This window comes from Anolis sagrei, chromosome 11 (assembly GCF_037176765.1).
Source record: "Anolis sagrei isolate rAnoSag1 chromosome 11, rAnoSag1.mat, whole genome shotgun sequence".
In the NCBI taxonomy this organism is placed as follows: domain Eukaryota; kingdom Metazoa; phylum Chordata; class Lepidosauria; order Squamata; family Dactyloidae; genus Anolis; species Anolis sagrei.
The window spans coordinates 1,535,050-1,553,134 of NC_090031.1; the positions used below are offsets into that span (position 1 = coordinate 1,535,050).

Sequence of the window (18,085 nt, forward strand, 5' to 3'; positions counted from 1 at the left end):
AAGGCTTCCGAAGGGGACGCACTGCAAACCTACCTTGCATATCTTGTACAGGGAGTCCTGTCCGTCTCCACCCGTGTCCTTGAAGTAGTCGTGGGCGGGGAAGGTCCGGTTGATGTCCCGGGTGATGGCGCTGTCCTGCGGAGACTCCTGAAAAGCCAAGAGAAGAGGAATGGAAATGGGGCGGCCGTGAAAGGGGCTGCAAGGGGCCACCAGCCCCAATTTTACCAAGCTGGTGTGGTGTTTAAGATCCAAGGTGTTTCTTCTCTGGAGTATGACAGCTAGCTGCAGAAAAACTTGCTGACCGGAAGGTCGGCAGTTCAAAACCGCATGTTGGGGGGAGCTCCTGGTGTTGACCTTAGCTCCTGCCAACTTAGCAGTTAAAAAAATGCAATGTGAGTAGATCAAAGCCGCAAAGGCAAAAGGCGCCCATGCAGCCATGCCAACAACACAACCAGGAGTTGTCTAAGGACAACAGGCTCCTAAGCTTGGAAATAGAACAAGAGCACCTCCCCCTGGCCAGAGTTGAGTATCGCCTCCAGACGCTGGAGATGGAAAGGGGGAAGCCTTTGCCTTTGTTTGTGTAGTGTATGTCATTGAGTGTTTGCCTATATTTGTGCATACTGTAATCTGCTCGGAATCCACTCAGGCATTTTGTATTTGTGTGTGTGTGTGTGTGTGTATATATATATATACACACACACACACACACACACATATATATTCTCCCCCATGTTGGTGATAGTGAAAATACCATATTTCTTCAACTGTAAGATGCACTCAACAACACAAACACGTAAGATATGTTGGGCGAGTGGGCTTACTAACAAAAGACCCTTCTCATAAAAGTACAGCAGAGTAACTTATCAGTAGCGTGACCCAGCACTAGTTGCCCAAAAGTGACAAAAAGAACAAAAACGCACAGGCCAATGTTATCTCTTCCTTAAGAGGCTTTTCTTTATAGCAAAATAATACGATTGCACTATTTACACGCTTTCCATGACACAAATAAAGTTCAACCTTCACACTGGAGCTTTGCACACGAGGTCTTCTCATACCGAGGCCTACCTCACATTCTGAGGCCTACAAACACAGAGAGCTAGTCTCCCACTGAGGCGTTCTCTCACACAGGCTTCTCTCACACTGAGAGCTCTCTCAGATTGAGATGTTACTAAGCAACAGGGATGCCTTCTTATATAGAACTACAACTTTTGATGTGTCATTGCATTCATTTAACCCTTTCAGTGCTTGACTCACATATTTGTAATTAAAAATACGTTGGGTTGTTGTAGGTTTTTCGGGCTATATGGCCATGTTCTAGAGGCATTCTCTCCTGAGTTTCGCCTGCATCTATGGCAAGCATCCTCAGAGGGAGTGAGGTCTGTTGGAATTAGGACAATAGGTTTATATATCTGTGGAATGACCAGGGTGGGACAAGGAACTCTTGTCTGCTGGAGCTAGATGGGAATGTTTCAACTGACCACCTTGATTAGCATTTTATAGCCTGGCAGTGCCTGGAGCATTTCTGCGAACTCAGAAATGCTGGACCACTCTCACAACCACCATGTCAGACTACACAGAGAAGCCATTGAAATCCACAAGAAGCATGTGGACAATTTCAACAGAAAGGAGGAAACCAGGAAAATGAACAAAATCTGGCTAGCTGTATTAAAAAAACTCTAAAATTACAACAGCAAAACAGCAGAGGGAAAACAATCAGGGACATGTAATCACCTCTCAACAAAAGATTGCCTCAGGCACTGCCAGGCCATCAAATGCTAGTCAAGGTGGTCAGTTGAAACATACACACCACGCTCCAACAGACAAGTGTCCTTTGTCCCACCCTGGTCTTTCCACAGATATATAAACCCATTTTCCTAGTTCCAACAGACCTCACTACCTCTGAGGATGCTTGGCATAGATGTAGGCGAAACGTCAGGAGAAAATGCCTCTAGAATACGGCCATATAGCCCGAAAAAACCTATAACAACCCAGTCATTCCGGCCATGAAAGCCTTCGACAATACAAATTATGATGTTAATATTTCAGATATACCTGCAATTCCAAGACGCAGCCCGTTTGTAGACATGTTTATATAAGGGGGGAACTGAAGAAATGTTGTGTGTGTGTCACAATTGATGGTGTCTCACAACCAAAGAAATGTGTCACAACATGAATATCTGCTTTCTCGTCCTGTCCTTTCCCCTTCTGTTTACAAAATACTGGGAATGATGTGTCCAACCAGTTAAGGCTTCCAAACTTGACCAATGCAATTGCGAAGATTTTTCTGCAGCCAGACAGGAAAGTAGAAAATGTACGGAAACGCTGAGCATTTTTTCTCCCTTTGGTACAAACAAGAGCGTGGCGTGGCCATTGTGGAGTCACTCCTCTATTTTTATCCCTTCCTCCTTGTGAGAATGTGCCAGGCCGGGATGTTTCTCAGGCTTTCCGAGGGGGAAGGCGAGGCAGAAGGAAAAGAAGGAAAAGAATGCAAATGTAAACGGCAGGAAGGTGAAGGAAAAGAGAGAGTGACGAGAAACAGAACCATCACCGCAATCGTTCCAATCCTCACCCCAGCAAGCTATTTATCAAAGTTAGACATTCCCACATGGAGGAGATGCTGGCCAGGTTTAATGCGTTGCCATCAGCATTAATGCAAGGGAGGTGTGCAGGTACACCATGCCAGGAAGGAGTATGCCCATGTAGTATAGAGAAAGGAGAAAGAGGGTGAGGTTTAAATAAAGTATTATGATTGACACAAAAGCAGAGTATGTCACAGCAAACGAGATCTCTATGCTGGATTTCGTATCACACAATCACAAGTTGAACACTTCCCAAGCGTCTAGGACTGTGTTTTCGAATGATGCACGCAGATCCAAGTCAGGTGGCCTTTTGCAGTTGGCAGACCGTGATTATGTTGATGTTTATTGTTTCTAAATGTGGGTTGAGATCTTTTGGCACGGCACCCAGTGTGCCCATTATTACCACTGGGACCACCTGGACTGGTTGATGCCAGAGCCTATTATTATTATTATTATTATTATTATTATTATTATTATAATAAAGACAACAAGATGAGTCCACAGCAGACAAGGTCACTCTGCTGGCTGTTGTATTGGATCACACGTCGGACACTTCCCACGTGCCTAGGACTGTGTGATGTATTATTATTATTATTATTATTCAATTTTGAGGTCTTATTATTATTACTAGAAACACATCAAGATGAGTCCACAGCAGACAAGATCACTCTGCTGGCTGTTGTATTGGATCACACATCAGACACTTCCCAAGTGTCTAGGACTGTGTGATGTATTGGCAAATAATGTGAGCAGATCCCAGTGGGGTGGCCTTTTGCAGCTGGCAGGTGGTGATTTTGTCAGCGCTGATTGTGTTTAAGTGCAGGGCAAGGTCTTTAGGCACTGCACCCAGTGTGCCCATCATCACTGGGACCACCTTTACTTGATGATGATGATAATGATGATGATGATGATTATTATTATTATTAGAGACACCGCAAGATGAGTCCACAGCAGACACTCTGCTGGCTGTTGTATTGGGTCACACGTCAGACCCTTCCCAAGTGTCTAGGACTATTATTATTATTATTATTATTATTATTATTATTATTATTATTAGAGACACCGCAAGATGAGTACACAGCAGACATTCTGCTGGCTGTTGTACTGGATACCACGTCAGACCCTTCCCAAGTGTCTAGGACTATTATTATTATTATTATTATTATTATTATTATTATTATTATTATTATTAGAGACATCGCAAGATGAGTACACAGCAGACATTCTGCTGGCTGTTGTATTGGATACCACGTCAGACCCTTCCCAAGTGTCTAGGACTATTATTATTATTATTATTATTATTATTATTATTATTAGAGACACCGCAAGATGAGTCCACAGCAGACACTCTGCTGGCTGTTGAATTGGATCACACGTCAGACCCTTCCCAAGTGTCTAGGACTATTATTATTATTATTATTATTATTATTATTATTATTAGAGACATCGCAAGATGAGTACACAGCAGACATTCTGCTGGCTGTTGTACTGGATACCACGTCAGACCCTTCCCAAGTGTCTAGGACTATTATTATTATTATTATTATTATTATTATTATTAGAGACACCGCAAGATGAGTCCACAGCAGACACTCTGCTGGCTGTTGAATTGGATCACACGTCAGACCCTTCCCAAGTGTCTAGGACTATTATTATTATTATTATTATTATTATTATTATTATTAGAGACATCGCAAGATGAGTACACAGCAGACATTCTGCTGGCTGTTGTATTGGATACCACGTCAGACCCTTCCCAAGTGTCTAGGACTATTATTATTATTATTATTATTATTATTATTATTAGAGACACCGCAAGATGAGTCCACAGCAGACACTCTGCTGGCTGTTGAATTGGATCACACGTCAGACCCTTCCCAAGTGTCTAGGACTATTATTATTATTATTATTATTATTATTATTATTATTATTATTATTAGAGACATCGCAAGATGAGTACACAGCAGACATTCTGCTGGCTGTTGTACTGGATACCACGTCAGACCCTTCCCAAGTGTCTAGGACTATTATTATTATTATTATTATTATTATTATTATTATTAGAGACACCGCAAGATGAGTCCACAGCAGACACTCTGCTGGCTGTTGAATTGGGTCACACGTCAGACCCTTCCCAAGTGTCTAGGACTATTATTATTATTATTATTATTATTATTATTATTATTAGAGACATCGCAAGATGAGTACACAGCAGACATTCTGCTGGCTGTTGTATTGGATACCACGTCAGACCCTTCCCAAGTGTCTAGGACTATTATTATTATTATTATTATTATTATTATTATTATTATTAGAGACACCGCAAGATGAGTCCACAGCAGACACTCTGCTGGCTGTTGAATTGGGTCACACGTCAGACCCTTCCCAAGTGTCTAGGACTATTATTATTATTATTATTATTATTATTATTATTATTATTAGAGACATCGCAAGATGAGTACACAGCAGACATTCTGCTGGCTGTTGTATTGGATACCACGTCAGACCCTTCCCAAGTGTCTAGGACTATTATTATTATTATTATTATTATTATTATTATTATTATTATTAGAGACACCGCAAGATGAGTCCACAGCAGACACTCTGCTGGCTGTTGAATTGGGTCACACGTCAGACCCTTCCCAAGTGTCTAGGACTATTATTATTATTATTATTATTATTATTATTATTATTATTATTATTAGAGACATCGCAAGATGAGTACACAGCAGACATTCTGCTGGCTGTTGTATTGGATACCACGTCAGACCCTTCCCAAGTGTCTAGGACTATTATTATTATTATTATTATTATTATTATTATTATTAGAGACACCGCAAGATGAGTCCACAGCAGACACTCTGCTGGCTGTTGTATTGGGTCACACGTCAGACCCTTCCCAAGTGTCTAGGACTATTATTATTATTATTATTATTATTATTATTATTATTAGAGACATCGCAAGATGAGTACACAGCAGACATTCTGCTGGCTGTTGTATTGGATACCACGTCAGACCCTTCCCAAGTGTCTAGGACTATTATTATTATTATTATTATTATTATTATTATTAGAGACACCGCAAGATGAGTCCACAGCAGACACTCTGCTGGCTGTTGAATTGGATCACACGTCAGACCCTTCCCAAGTGTCTAGGACTATTATTATTATTATTATTATTATTTTGAGACACCACAAGATGAGTCCACAGCAGACACTCTGCTGGCTGTTGTATTGGGTCACACGTCGGACACTTCCCAAGTGTCTATTATTATTATTATTATTATTATTATTATTATTATTATTATTATTAGAGACACCGCAAGATGAGTACACAGCAGACATTCTGCTGGCTGTTGTATTGGATCACACGTCTAGGACTTCCAAAGGGTCTAGGACTGTCTGATGTATCGGCGAATAATGTGTGCAGATCCCAGTAAGGTGGCCTTTTGCAACTGGCAGATGGTAATCTTGTCAGCGCAGATTGTGTTTAAGTGCAGGCCAAGGTCTTGAGGCACTGCACCCAGTGTGCCCATCACCATTGGGACCCCCTTGACTGGCTTGTGCCAGAGTCTTTGCAGTTCAATGTTTAAATCCTCATCTCGTGTCAGCTTTTCCAGTGGCTTCTCTCCAATCCTGCTGTCGCCTGGGATTGCGACATCGACAATCCACACTCTTTTTTAACACAATTGTGAGGTCAGGAGTGTTGTGCTCCAAAACTCTGTCTGTTTGAATCCGGAAGACCCAGAGTATCTTGACATATTCATTCTCTGTAACTTTTTCCACCTTGTGATCCCACCAGTTTTTTGTTGCAGGCAGATAGTATTTGGGGCATTATTATTATTATTATTATTATTATTATTACTCCTGTCATACAAAAGATACCTGGTAGAAATGATGACTACTATGTTTCTGCACCTGGGGGTCGGGACCCCTAAGGGGGTCGTGAGGATGGTTTCAGGGAGGTCACCAAACACCTATTTCTGATGGTCTTAGGAACTCATTTGGTAGAGAAGGATGATCTCTCCGTCTTTCCTTCTCTTCCTTTTTGGAAACAGAGGGCGAATACTCGCACCAAAATCCCTCCTCCGCTATGATTGGCCAATATCTCAGCCAAGGGGAGGGCTCTTTCTGACTCCAAGCAAGGAGGGGAGAGCAGGCGTGCTCAGCGCATGGCCATGTGGTCAGAGGGGAGAGCATGCGAGGCTGGAAGGAAGCTCACATCAGCAAGTCCCTTCTAGTCATGATGATCCTGTGTGGGAAGTTTGTTCCAATTCTATTGTTGGTGGGAGTCAGAATGGTCTTTGATGGTACATGGACTATAAATCCCAGCAACGACAACTCCCAAATGCCAAGGTCCAATGATTCTGAGACTGCAAGCAGGGAGGGGAGAGCAGGCATGCTCGGCACATGGCCATGTGGTGAGAAGGGAGAGCGTGCGAGGCTGGAAGGAAGCTCACATCAGCAAGTCCCTTCAAGTCATGATGATCCTGTGTGGGAAGTTTGTTCCACTTCTATTGTTGGTGGGATTCAGAATGCTTTTTGATGGTACATAAACTATAAATCCCACCAATGATAAATGCCTAGGTCCAATGTTTCTGAGACTCCAAGCAGGGAGGGGAGAGCTGGCAGGCGTGCTCGGCACATGGCAGCATGGTGCGCATGCGTGGGTGAGGAAGAGCATGCCAGGCTGGAGGGAGGCTTGTGCCAGCGAGTCCCTTCAAGGCAGGGTGGTTCTGTGTAGGAAGTTTGACCAAATTCTATTGTTGGTGGGGTTCAGAATACTCTTTGATTGTAGGTGTTCTATAAATCCTAGCAAATGTCAAGGTCCATTTGCCCAAACTCCACCAGTTCCCATTTGGGTATACATAATAATAATAAATAATAATATGGAGTATTCGTGCCAAGTTTGGTCCATATCTATCGTTGTTTGAGTCCGCAGTGTTCTCTGCATGTAGGTGAACTACAACTCCAAAACTCAAGGTCAATGCCCACCAGACCCTTGCAGTATTTTCCATTGGACATGGGAGTTCTGTGTGACAAGTTTGGAGACTGATAGCTGCCTCTTCCCACAACACAACAGCTTCATTTTCATCAAGGGTTTTAAGTACCGGGACTATGGCACAGCTATCCTGTGTGTCAGCTGCATTAAGATCACTTCTGACCATAAGATCATGAGTTTGAAGCCAGCCCAGGTAGGAGTGAGCTTCCGACCAATTGTGTAGCTTGTTGTCGACCTTTGCAACCCAAAAGACAGTTGCATCGGTCAAGTACGAAAATGAGGTACCACCTATGTGTGGGGAGGCTAATTTAACTAATTTACGAGGCCATAAAAAAGATTCCAGCAAAACACTCCAGCAAAAGCATGCGGGGAATGTGGAAGTACTTCGTCGGTGTTGCAGATGGATGATGAAAGCGGCCAGAAAAGTGAACAGCCTCTGACTGTCTGTCTATATGTGTTGTGTGTCTTTGGCATTGAATGTTTGCCATATATGTGTACATTGCAATCCGCCCTGAGTCCCCGGCGGGGTGAGAAGGACAGAATATAAATACTGTAAATAAATAATTAAATACGAGCCGAAAAAAGGTTTCCAGATCTTGCGGAAGTGAAACGAAATGTCAGGCCTGCTTTCCCACTCACAAGGGCCTCTGGTCATCTTCCAAAAGGGTGTGAAGCTAGAAAAGCAGCCAAGATAATGTCAACGGGAATAAGACACAGCGGTTTCATCCTGGATTCTATTTAAATCCAATATATGTGTATATATATATATATATATTCATACATGTTCGTTCTTTGATTCCTATTGGTTCCTGGGAGGAGGAGAAAGAGGCTGTCAAAACCGAGCATTCCTCCATTCCGACTCAATGTTTACACCTGGGAACGGTTTCATGGCACAAAAGATAACACATGCCCGTCGTGACCCACAACTACAAGAAATGTGCTGTTCAAACAAAGCGTTGGTCAGTCTTTTTGGGCCAAGTTCTGTGGATTGTTTTGAACCCGCGTCCGGTCCAGAGCCAGGTGAAAAGGACCCCTTGGGCGGCCCTTGGATGCCAGCCTGGTCTCCCATCGCGAGATGGTTTCAGGCCAAATATGGCCATAAATCTGATTCTAAAAATAAGAGTGAATCCCCAAGTGATCCCCGGCCGCTTCAGCTGCGCTTGTTTCCTTTTAGGGCTCATGTTTCCCACAGGAAAAAATCATAAAGAGAGGCATTTGGTGAAATGAACTATGACAACAATCGCAACTGAAGCTGCCTCGTAAATGTGCCGCTTCATCCCAAAACACCTGGTCGCAAAGAGGGGAAAACATGGCCAGGACTTTAAGATGGGAAAATCAAAACAATGCATGTTTTCTTAAGGAACAGAAAGCAAGGCATAGGCCTGGTCTCAAGTTACAAGGCAGCTGGGCATCAGCCTGGAAAAGAGAAAGCAAAGGAAAAGCGAAAGAGAAGACAACCAAGGCATGGGCCAACTTGGGCTCTCCCTCCAGCTGCTTTGGACTCCAACTCCCACAATGTGGGTATGCAGATGATACCTTGATGGACTGAAGTGCCCAGTTCCAAGAGGACAGAGGCATGGGCCAACTTGAGCCCCCCCCCCCTCCAGGTGTTTCGGACTCCAACTCCCACAACCTGGGTATGCAGATGATACCTTGATGGACTGAAGTGCCCAGTTCCAAGAGGACAGAGGCGTGGGCCAACTTGAGCCCCCCCCCCCAGGTGTTTCGGACTCCAACTCCCACAACCTGGGTATGCAGATGATACCTTGATGGACTGAAGTGCCCAGTTCCAAGAGGACAGAGGCATGGGCCAACTTGAGCCCCCCCCCCCCCAGGTGTTTCGGACTCCAACTCCCACAACCTGGGTATGCAGATGATACCTTGTTTGACCATAGTGCCCTGGGCACTCCCTCCAGGTGTTTCGGACTCCAACCCCCACAACGTGGGTATGCAGATGACCCCTTGATGGACTGGAGTGTCCAGTTCCATGATCACAAAGGCATGGGCCAACTTGAGCCCTCCCTCCAGGTGTTTTGGACTTCAATTCCCACAACATAGGTATGCAGATGATCCCTTGATGGACTGAATTGTCCAGTTCCAAGAGGACAGAGGCATGGGCCAACTTGGGCCCTCCATCCAGGTGTTTTAGACTCCAACCCCCACAACGTGGGTATGCAGATGATTCCTTGATGGACTGTAGTGTCCAGTTCCAAGAGGACAAAGGCATGGGCCAACTTGGCCCTCCCTCCAGGTGTTTCAGACTCCAACTCTCACAACCTGGGCATGCAGATGACCCCTAGATTGATTGACGTGTCCCATTCCAAGAGGACAAAGGCATTGGCCAACTTGGGCCCTCTCTCCAGGTGTTTTGGACTTCAACTCCCACAACGTGTGTATGCAGATGATCCCTTGATTGACTGGAGTGTCCAGTTCCAAGAGGACAAAGCCATGGGCCAACTTGGGCCCTCCCTCCGAGTGTTTTGGACTCCTATTCCCATAACATGGGTATGCAGATAATCCCTTGATTGGCTGAAGTGTCTGGTTCCAAGAGGACAAAGCCATGGGCCAACTTGGACCCTCCCTCCAGGTGTGCCGATGATCCCTTGATCGGCTAAAGTGTCCAGTTCCGAGGAGGGAGATTTAAGGCACATCCATCACTCTGTATAATGAATGCACCCTGGCCCCACACCAAATGCTTGTAGCTTGGTGTGGAATTTGCATGACCTTGCCCACTGCCTCTCCCTTGACACTTTCCTATCCTTTTCTATGGCACACAGCAAAGAGAAGAATTGATCAGCAACTGAACATAATGGAGAGGTTTAGGGCGAATTCACCATGATTTCTAGGAGTTGTAGAGACCCATCATGGCCAACTGTGAATACTGGCAGGGTTTGGGGGTGATCGCCCTGGGAATCTGGGAGTTGTAGTTCTCTCTTATCCAAAGAGCATTGAACCCAGCGAATGACGGATCTCGACCAAACTTAAGTGAGATTACCTAATGTCGCAAAACAAACAAAACCTTCTTCTAATAACCCTTGGTATCGCCGGGTCCCCAAACATCTGGAGGGAGTGATGTGCAAGCCCCGCAAACTGTTTCCTCCTTTTTCTGTTCGATCCAGCTGGGCCTTTGAGTCTGCCTATGCAGATCCCAGAAGAGTCCCAGGGACAGACGATTCCTTCTTCTGTCCTGCTTCAAACTAAGACATGGCCTTGCACGACTCTCCTTCCATCTTCACCTCCCATGACCAAAGCTCTAAATAATGCAGAAGACTTTGTGCACACACACAAAATATACATGCACGCACGCTTGTTCAAACCTGAAAAATATATGAGCTCTATATGCTGCAGGATTTGCTTATTCCTGGTGCAGACGTAGGATTCCCCAGAGCAAATGGGGCTCCCCCCCCCCCCAACTCATGCATGGCATGGGGAAATAATAAAGGATCGAGACCTCAGCTTTCACAGAGAGGGAATGGTTGCTTTCCTGGAACCGTGTTTCTGTGAAATTTGCACATATGGGTCTTGCACCTGCGCATGACACTCATATGTGCGCTTTCACAGAGACCACGAAAGAGAAAGCCTCCCTCAACAAACTAACAAAAGTTGTGCATGTCTGTGAGAGGGAAGAGTGTCCTTCTTTCAAACACATTGGAAATAAGGAAGGCAAGGACCCAGAGCGCACATGGCTTACATCAAAAGAATACACAGGGAAATAGGCAGGAATAAAATAATTTTGGGACTTGAAGACCCACAACAATAACAACGAAAACAATCCAAATTAACTCAACTCTCTCATCAGCCAAAAGCAAGCCCACTTTTCCATTGAAATACTGGTCAGTTTCTGTTGGTTCTGTCCAGAATGGGACAATAAGTCAACAATAAGTCTATTCCACTTTGGTTAGACCACACCTGGAATATTGTGTCCAATTCTGGGAACCACAATTCAAGAGAGATATTGACTCTAAGCTGGAATGTGTCCAGAGGAGGGCGACTAAAATGATCCAGGGTCTGGAGAACAAGCCCTATGAGGAGCGGCTTAAGGAGCTGGGCATGTTTAGCCTGAAGAAGAGAAGGATGAGAGGAGACATGATGAGGGCCATGTATAAATATGTGAGAGCAAGCCACATGGAGGAGGAGGGAGAAAGCTCATTTACTGCTTCCATGGAGATTAGGACAAAGAACAATGGCTTCAAACTACATCTGAACATGAGGAAGAACTTCCTGACTGTGAGAGCTGTTCAGCAGTGGAACTCTCTGCCCTGGAGTGTGGTGGAGGCTCCTTCTTTGGAAGCTTTTAAACAGAGGCCGGATGGCCATCTGTCAGGGGTGCTTTGAATGCAATATTCCTGCTTCTTGGCAGAATGGGGTTGGACTGGATGGCCCAGGAGGGCTCTTCCAACTCTAGGATTCTAGGATTCTATGAATGAAATGAAGAGATCCCTGAACACCTGAAAGCTCCATCGCGGCAAGGTCTCCACAAGCTATGGATAATAGGAAGAAGGGAAGGCAAATTGTAGCTGGCCCGTGTGCCTGTTTGGCTACCCAAATGGTGAGAACAATGGAAAACAAGACACCAACATAGCCCATTGTCCCGCTTCTGTGTAATGACAACCCAGGGCCTCCTAAGAAGTCCACAAATCAGGAGATGGGAGCAATATTCCCTCTGGGAATGCGGATTGAGAGACTGCCCTGGGATATGAAGGTCCTATACAGCATGCATGGGCAAACTTTGGCCCTCCGAGTGTTTTGGATTCCAACTCCAGCAAAGTGGGTATACACATGATCCCTTGATGGATTGAAGTTTCAAGTTCCAAGAGGGCCAACTTGGGCCCTCCCTCCAGGCGTTTTGGACCACCTTCCCCAACATAGATATGCAGATGATTCCTTGATGGACTGAAGTGTCCAGTTCCAAGAGGACAAAAGCATGGGCCAACTATGACCCTCCCTCCAGGTGCTTTGGACTCCAACACCCACAACGTGGGTATGCAGATGATCCCTTGATGGACTGAAGTGTCCACTTCCAAGAGGACAAAGCATGGGCCAACTCTGACCCTCCCTCCAGGTGTTTTGGACTTCCGATCCCACAACGTGGGTAAGCAGATGATCCCTTGCTGGACTGAAGTGTCCAGTTTTGAGAGGACAAAGGCATGGGCTAACTTGAGCACTCCCTCTAGATGTATTGGACTTCCACTCCCATAACGTGGGTATGCGGATGATCCCTTGATTCACTGAAGTGTCCGGTTCCAAGAGGACAGAGGCATGGGCCAACTTGGTCCCTCCCTCCAGGCATTTTGGACTCCACCTTCTCCAACATAGGTATGCAGATGATCCCTTGATGGACTGAGGTGTCCACTTCCAAGAGGACAAAGCATGGGCCAACTCTGACCCTCCCTCCAGGTGTTTTGGACTTCCAATCCCACAACGTGGGTAAGCAGATGATCCCTTGATGGACTGAAGTGTCCAGTTTTGGGAGGACAAAGGCATGGGCCAACTTGAGCACTCCCTCCAGATGTTTTGGACTCCAACACCCACAATATGGGTATGCAAATGATCCCTTGATGGACTGAAGTGTCCAATTCCAAGAGGACAGAGGCATGGGCCAACTTGGTCCCTCTCTCCAGGTGTTTTGGACTTCAGCTCCCACCATTCCTAAAAGCCTCAGGACCCAGCCGGTTAAGCGAAGGGGTCTGAGGCTGTTAGGAATGGTGAAAGTCCAAAACACCCGGAGCGCCCAATTTTGCTCGTGCCTGCTATACAGCCACCAAAACCACAACTCAACCAAATATATCCATTTGGCCTCATGGGTGCCTCCGAACTGATGTCCTTTCTTGCTTTATCTTGAGACAAAGCACAATTACAGCATAGTATGATATCCTGGGATTTGTAGTTTGGTGAGAAGCAATTAGAATTCCCTACTTACAAACCCTGATGATGTATCAGAGGTTTCCTGCACAGGAATTTAAGCTACTTCTCAAGTGGTGTTGAAAGGAGCCATGGCGTCTGGTACCCAACACTACTCTTATTACAAGGATGCTCCACGCGTTAGGATTTGGACCCCAACTCCCAGAATCCCCAAGCCACGCCGGCCATTTCTTCCCCTGGGCTCTACCATCCGTGAAGGTGTCTCAAGCGTCCATCCACCCAAATAGCCTCCCCTCTGGTGCATCACAGGCCCCACAATCTATTTCGTCCTTCACAAAGGCTTCCTCCTGACAAGGAGGCATCATCGGGAGCCGAACAGAGGCAGCGGGGAGAGGTTTTCTTCCCGGCGCACGCAACGCCCCCAGGCAGCAGCAGCAGCAGCACATGAGTCAGCGCTGGGACCACGCTGCTTTCTCAAAGCGTGGGTACAACCCACCTTCAAGAGTCGCCCAAAAATCCACTCCAAAGGACAGGAGGAGCTGTCGAACCAAAACAGAAGGCCTCGTTTTGGTCCCGGTGGCTGGGTGGAAGGAGAGAGGCGACCTTCCTGAGACACATCCATGCATCACATGTCGCCAGTGACAGATCGATGCTCTTCTTTGTCCTTTGCATTGTTGGTTTCCCAAAAATGAACCAGCTGTTTCTTGCTGTTTCTGAACCCTTGCTGTTCCTTCTGCGTGTGCCATCTCACCATTGCAAATCCAACATACTGTATTTTAGAAAATGCATCCTAAATTCCCATACCTGTATAGGATTTCTCTCCCTCCCTCCCCACCGACACACATGCGAGAGAGAGGCACCCAGGTTTTGGATTGTTGTGAGACGAGGACAACGTTGCAAAGTTTCCCCCAAAAAGCATCCTCTGGATGAAAAATGCACGCGCCCTCCACGTCCTTTTCTAAAACAACCATTGCAGATCCACCAAACCAAAGCAAGGACAAAACAAAACAGTTTCTCTGCTCGTGTTTTTAGAAAAGGAAAACACTTTATTCAACTGCGAAACCTGTCCTCCTCCAAAAGTCATCCCATCACTACAGACAATTGGGTTTCATTTTCAAATACTGGGCTCTAAATCACAAATGGACATCCTAACTGGGTGGGAAGGAGTGCCGAAGTGGTGGGACAGGGAACCAAGGGCGAGGAAAGCACAAGGAGGGCTGGAGGACGAGGGGACGGACAGGGCGGCATGGCTGCCCCATTGCACACTGGAATCCAATGTTTACATTTTTTGCAATATGTCTATAAGGGGCTGGGAGAGAGGGGGGAAGTGTAAGGGGGTGGGGGAGGAAGGAGAGAAAGACAATACCGTTTGGCCCCTTGAGTTTTGGAAATATACTTTGGCATATGCACAGACAAACAAACAAAACACCGTTATAGACCACGGACACATTCCCATACTGACGCACAGAGCAAACAGAGGTCTCCAAGCACCTCGAAGGGAGGCAGAGAGGAAGAATACGAGGGTCTCCCACCCCTCCCACACACACCATCTTCATCCAGCGCCACTGCTTTCCAGTTGCTCCAACTGGGATACAAGGGGAAGGAGAAGACCGCTCCGGTGGTGGGACACTCATTGCCCCCAGCCCTTCCCCACCCCCAAGTGAAACACCAAACAGACTTCACATGCTTATGGAGATCCTGGATTCTTCTCAATCAGTAGCATTCCTCACGCAGGGTTTCATGTCCGAAACACGTTTGATATAATTTTTTTTGCAAACCTGGACATGTATGTTTTTAAAAACCTGTTTTGGGGTCTGAGCGGAGCCCAATCCCCTTGTTGTTCGTTTGCGTCCTCCGGTGCGGCCCCCGCTCAGGCCTGGCACCCGTTGGAGGGCCGCTTGCTCCGGGAGGCCGAGGAGTCCCTGGCCGCGCGGTGCCGGGCGCAGGAGGCGCAGACGGCGCCCGAGAGGCGCTTCAAGCCCTTCTGGAAGACGCTGTTGGAGAGGCTGTAGATGACACAGTTGCAAAAGCTATTGCTGATGGCCAGCCAGGTGGTCAGGAAGGAGGCCGCACGGCTGCGGTAGACGGAGGAGCTCTCCAGGAGGAAGTAGATGATGTAGGGCAGCCAGAGGATGTAGAAGACGCTGGTGATGCGCAGGAGGACCATGGCGTAGCGCTTGTCCGGGCAGGGCTGGGCCTCGGCCGCCTCCCCACCCTCCTGCCCGCCGAAGCGCACCCGCCGCTCGTTGATCTCCTTGGTGTGCTGCTGGCAGATGCGGAAGATGCTGAAGTAGGTGAAGCAGACCACCAAGGCGGCCGGGGCGTAGAGGGTGACCACGATGAAGAGGGTGAAGGCGGCCCGCGTCTCCCAGGCGTCGGCGCACCAGCGGAAGACGTCCCCGTGGTAGCCCGGCTTGCCCCAGCCGAAGAAGGCGGGCAGGAAGACGGCGCCCGAGTAGAGCCAGATGAGCAGGATGCAGAGGCGGAGGCGGCAGGGGGTGACCAGCGTGTTGTAGGTCAGGGGCTGGGTGATGGCCAGGTAGCGGTCCACGCTGATGCAGGCCAGCGAGGCCATGGAGACGCTCTTGAGCACCGAGACGGCGTAGCCAAAGGCCTGGCAGACCAGCGACTCCGGCAGGAAGGCCAGGCGGTAGCGCAGCAGCGAGAGGGAGGGCACCAGGCAGCTGACGCCCACCAGCAGGTCGGCGTAGGCCATGGTCTGGATGAAGTAGCTGGTGGTGTGGTGGTTGAGCAGCGGGGCGCAGTGGAAGACGAAGATGACCACCACGTTGCCCGAGATGATCAGGACAGTCAGGAAGACGATGATGACTGCCTCCAGCAGGCAGATGTCCAGGGCCTCCGGGTAGCCGGCCGCCAAGAGGCAGAAGGGCTTGCCCACGCCGCCGTGGCTGTGGTTGCCCCCACCATCGCTGCCCCCGCCATCCAGGGAGGAGGCGTTCATCTTGCGGCAGGCAGGCCCCTCGCGATCTCTCGCTCACTCCGCCGGACCGGCTGCCACTGCCACTGCTGTCATTGCAGCTGCCTCATGTGCAGCCTCGCTGGAGGAGGAGGAAAATATGTCGCTGATGCTTCTGATAGCTCCGGCCGGGCATTGTCCGCAGGGCTCCCCCCACCAGCACCAAGGATGCAAGCAGAGGCACCTTTCCCTGGCCCACCACCTCTGCAACACAGCTGTTTGGGGAAAGGGGGGAGAGAGAAAGAAAGAAAGAAAGAGGGAGGAAGGAAAGAGAGAGAGAAGAGGCTGGCTTGCAAGGGGAGGGAGAAGGGGAGCTCCAGCAATCGCCAAGCAGGGGGCGGTCCCTGGAAGAAAAGAAAAGAAAGGGAGGAAGGAAGGAAGGGAGGAGGAAAAGAGAGGGAGGGGGAGAAAGAGAAGAGGGCTTTACAGCATCCCTCTTTCCCTCCCTCCCTCCTTCCAAGGATGCGCCAGCTAGCGAACCACAGCTCCCCACCCCCAACACTGCAGGGCTCCCACTGGCCAAACTCCTCGCTGGGGAGGCTGAGGGAGAGGCGGGCAAGGAGGAGAGGATGCTGCAAGGGGCAGAGAAAGGCCTCTCCCCACTCTCGCTCAGCTCCCCTCCATCCTCACTACCTGCAGCCAGAGAGAGAGAGACAAAGAGCAGCCAATGCCCAGCGCCTGCAGAGAGAGGCAGAGAGGCAGGCACGCTCACTCGGAGCAGCTGCAGGAAAGGCAGTGGTGTGCCAAGGGAAGGGGGAGACCCCAGGTGGCATGTGGAGGGGGGAGAGGAAGGGAAGGCCATGCGCAGAGCCTCATTTCTCCCCCGGAGCTGCAGTCGGGACTCCTCGCAGGAGCAGCTTCTCCTTCAGGCTTCCATGGATGGATGGATGGATGGATGGATGGTGGTCTCAAGTGGTCAGACTCCTCACAGGAAGAGCTTCTGCTTCAGGTTTCCATAGATGGATGGGTGGTGGTCTCAAGTGGTCAGACTCCTCACAGGAAGAGCTTCTGCTTCAGGTTTCCATAGGTGGATGGGTGGTGGTCTCAAGTGGTCAGACTCCTCACAGGAAGAGCTTCTGCTTCAGGTTTCCATAGATGGATGGGTGGTGGTCTCAAGTGGTCAGACTCCTCGCAGGAAGAGCTTCTGCTTCAGGTTTCCATAGATGGATGGGTGGTGGTCTCAAGTGGTCAGACTCCTCGCAGGAAGAGCTTCTGCTTCAAGTTTCCATAGATGGATGGATGGATGTCTCAAGCGGTTGGAATCCTCGGAGGAAGAGCTTCTCCGTCAGGTTTCCATGGATGGATGGTGGTCTCAAGTGGTCAGACTCTTCGCAGGAAGAGCTTCTGCTTCAGGTTTCCATAGGTGGATGGGTGGTGGTCTCAAGTGGTCAGACTCCTCACAGGAAGAGCTTCTGCTTCAGGTTTCCATAGATGGATGGGTGGTGGTCTCAAGTGGTCAGACTCCTCGCAGGAAGAGCTTCTGCTTCAGGTTTCCATAGATGGATGGGTGGTGGTCTCAAGTGGTCAGACTCCTCGCAGGAAGAGCTTCTGCTTCAAGTTTCCATAGATGGATGGATGGATGTCTCAAGCGGTTGGAATCCTCGGAGGAAGAGCTTCTCCGTCAGGTTTCCATGGATGGATGGTGGTCTCAAGTGGTCAGACTCT

General features: G+C 48.2%; 2 protein-coding genes across 3 annotated transcripts in view; both read right to left on the reverse strand.

Moving 5' to 3' along the window:
* Positions 1–18,085, reverse strand: part of RABGAP1 (RAB GTPase activating protein 1) — a 94,385-nt gene that overhangs the window by 24,850 nt on the left and 51,450 nt on the right. For both annotated transcript variants that reach the window (XM_067471755.1, XM_067471754.1), the window contains exon 14: positions 34–147. In XM_067471755.1, the coding sequence (XP_067327856.1) occupies positions 34–147 (114 nt within the window). The remainder of the gene's footprint in view (positions 1–33; positions 148–18,085) is intronic.
* GPR21 (G protein-coupled receptor 21) lies at positions 14,467–17,277 on the reverse strand. Its single transcript, XM_060757598.2, has one exon. The coding sequence runs from the start codon at positions 16,403–16,405 to the stop codon at positions 15,314–15,316; it is 1,092 nt and encodes a 363-aa protein (XP_060613581.1). The 5' UTR covers positions 16,406–17,277; the 3' UTR covers positions 14,467–15,313.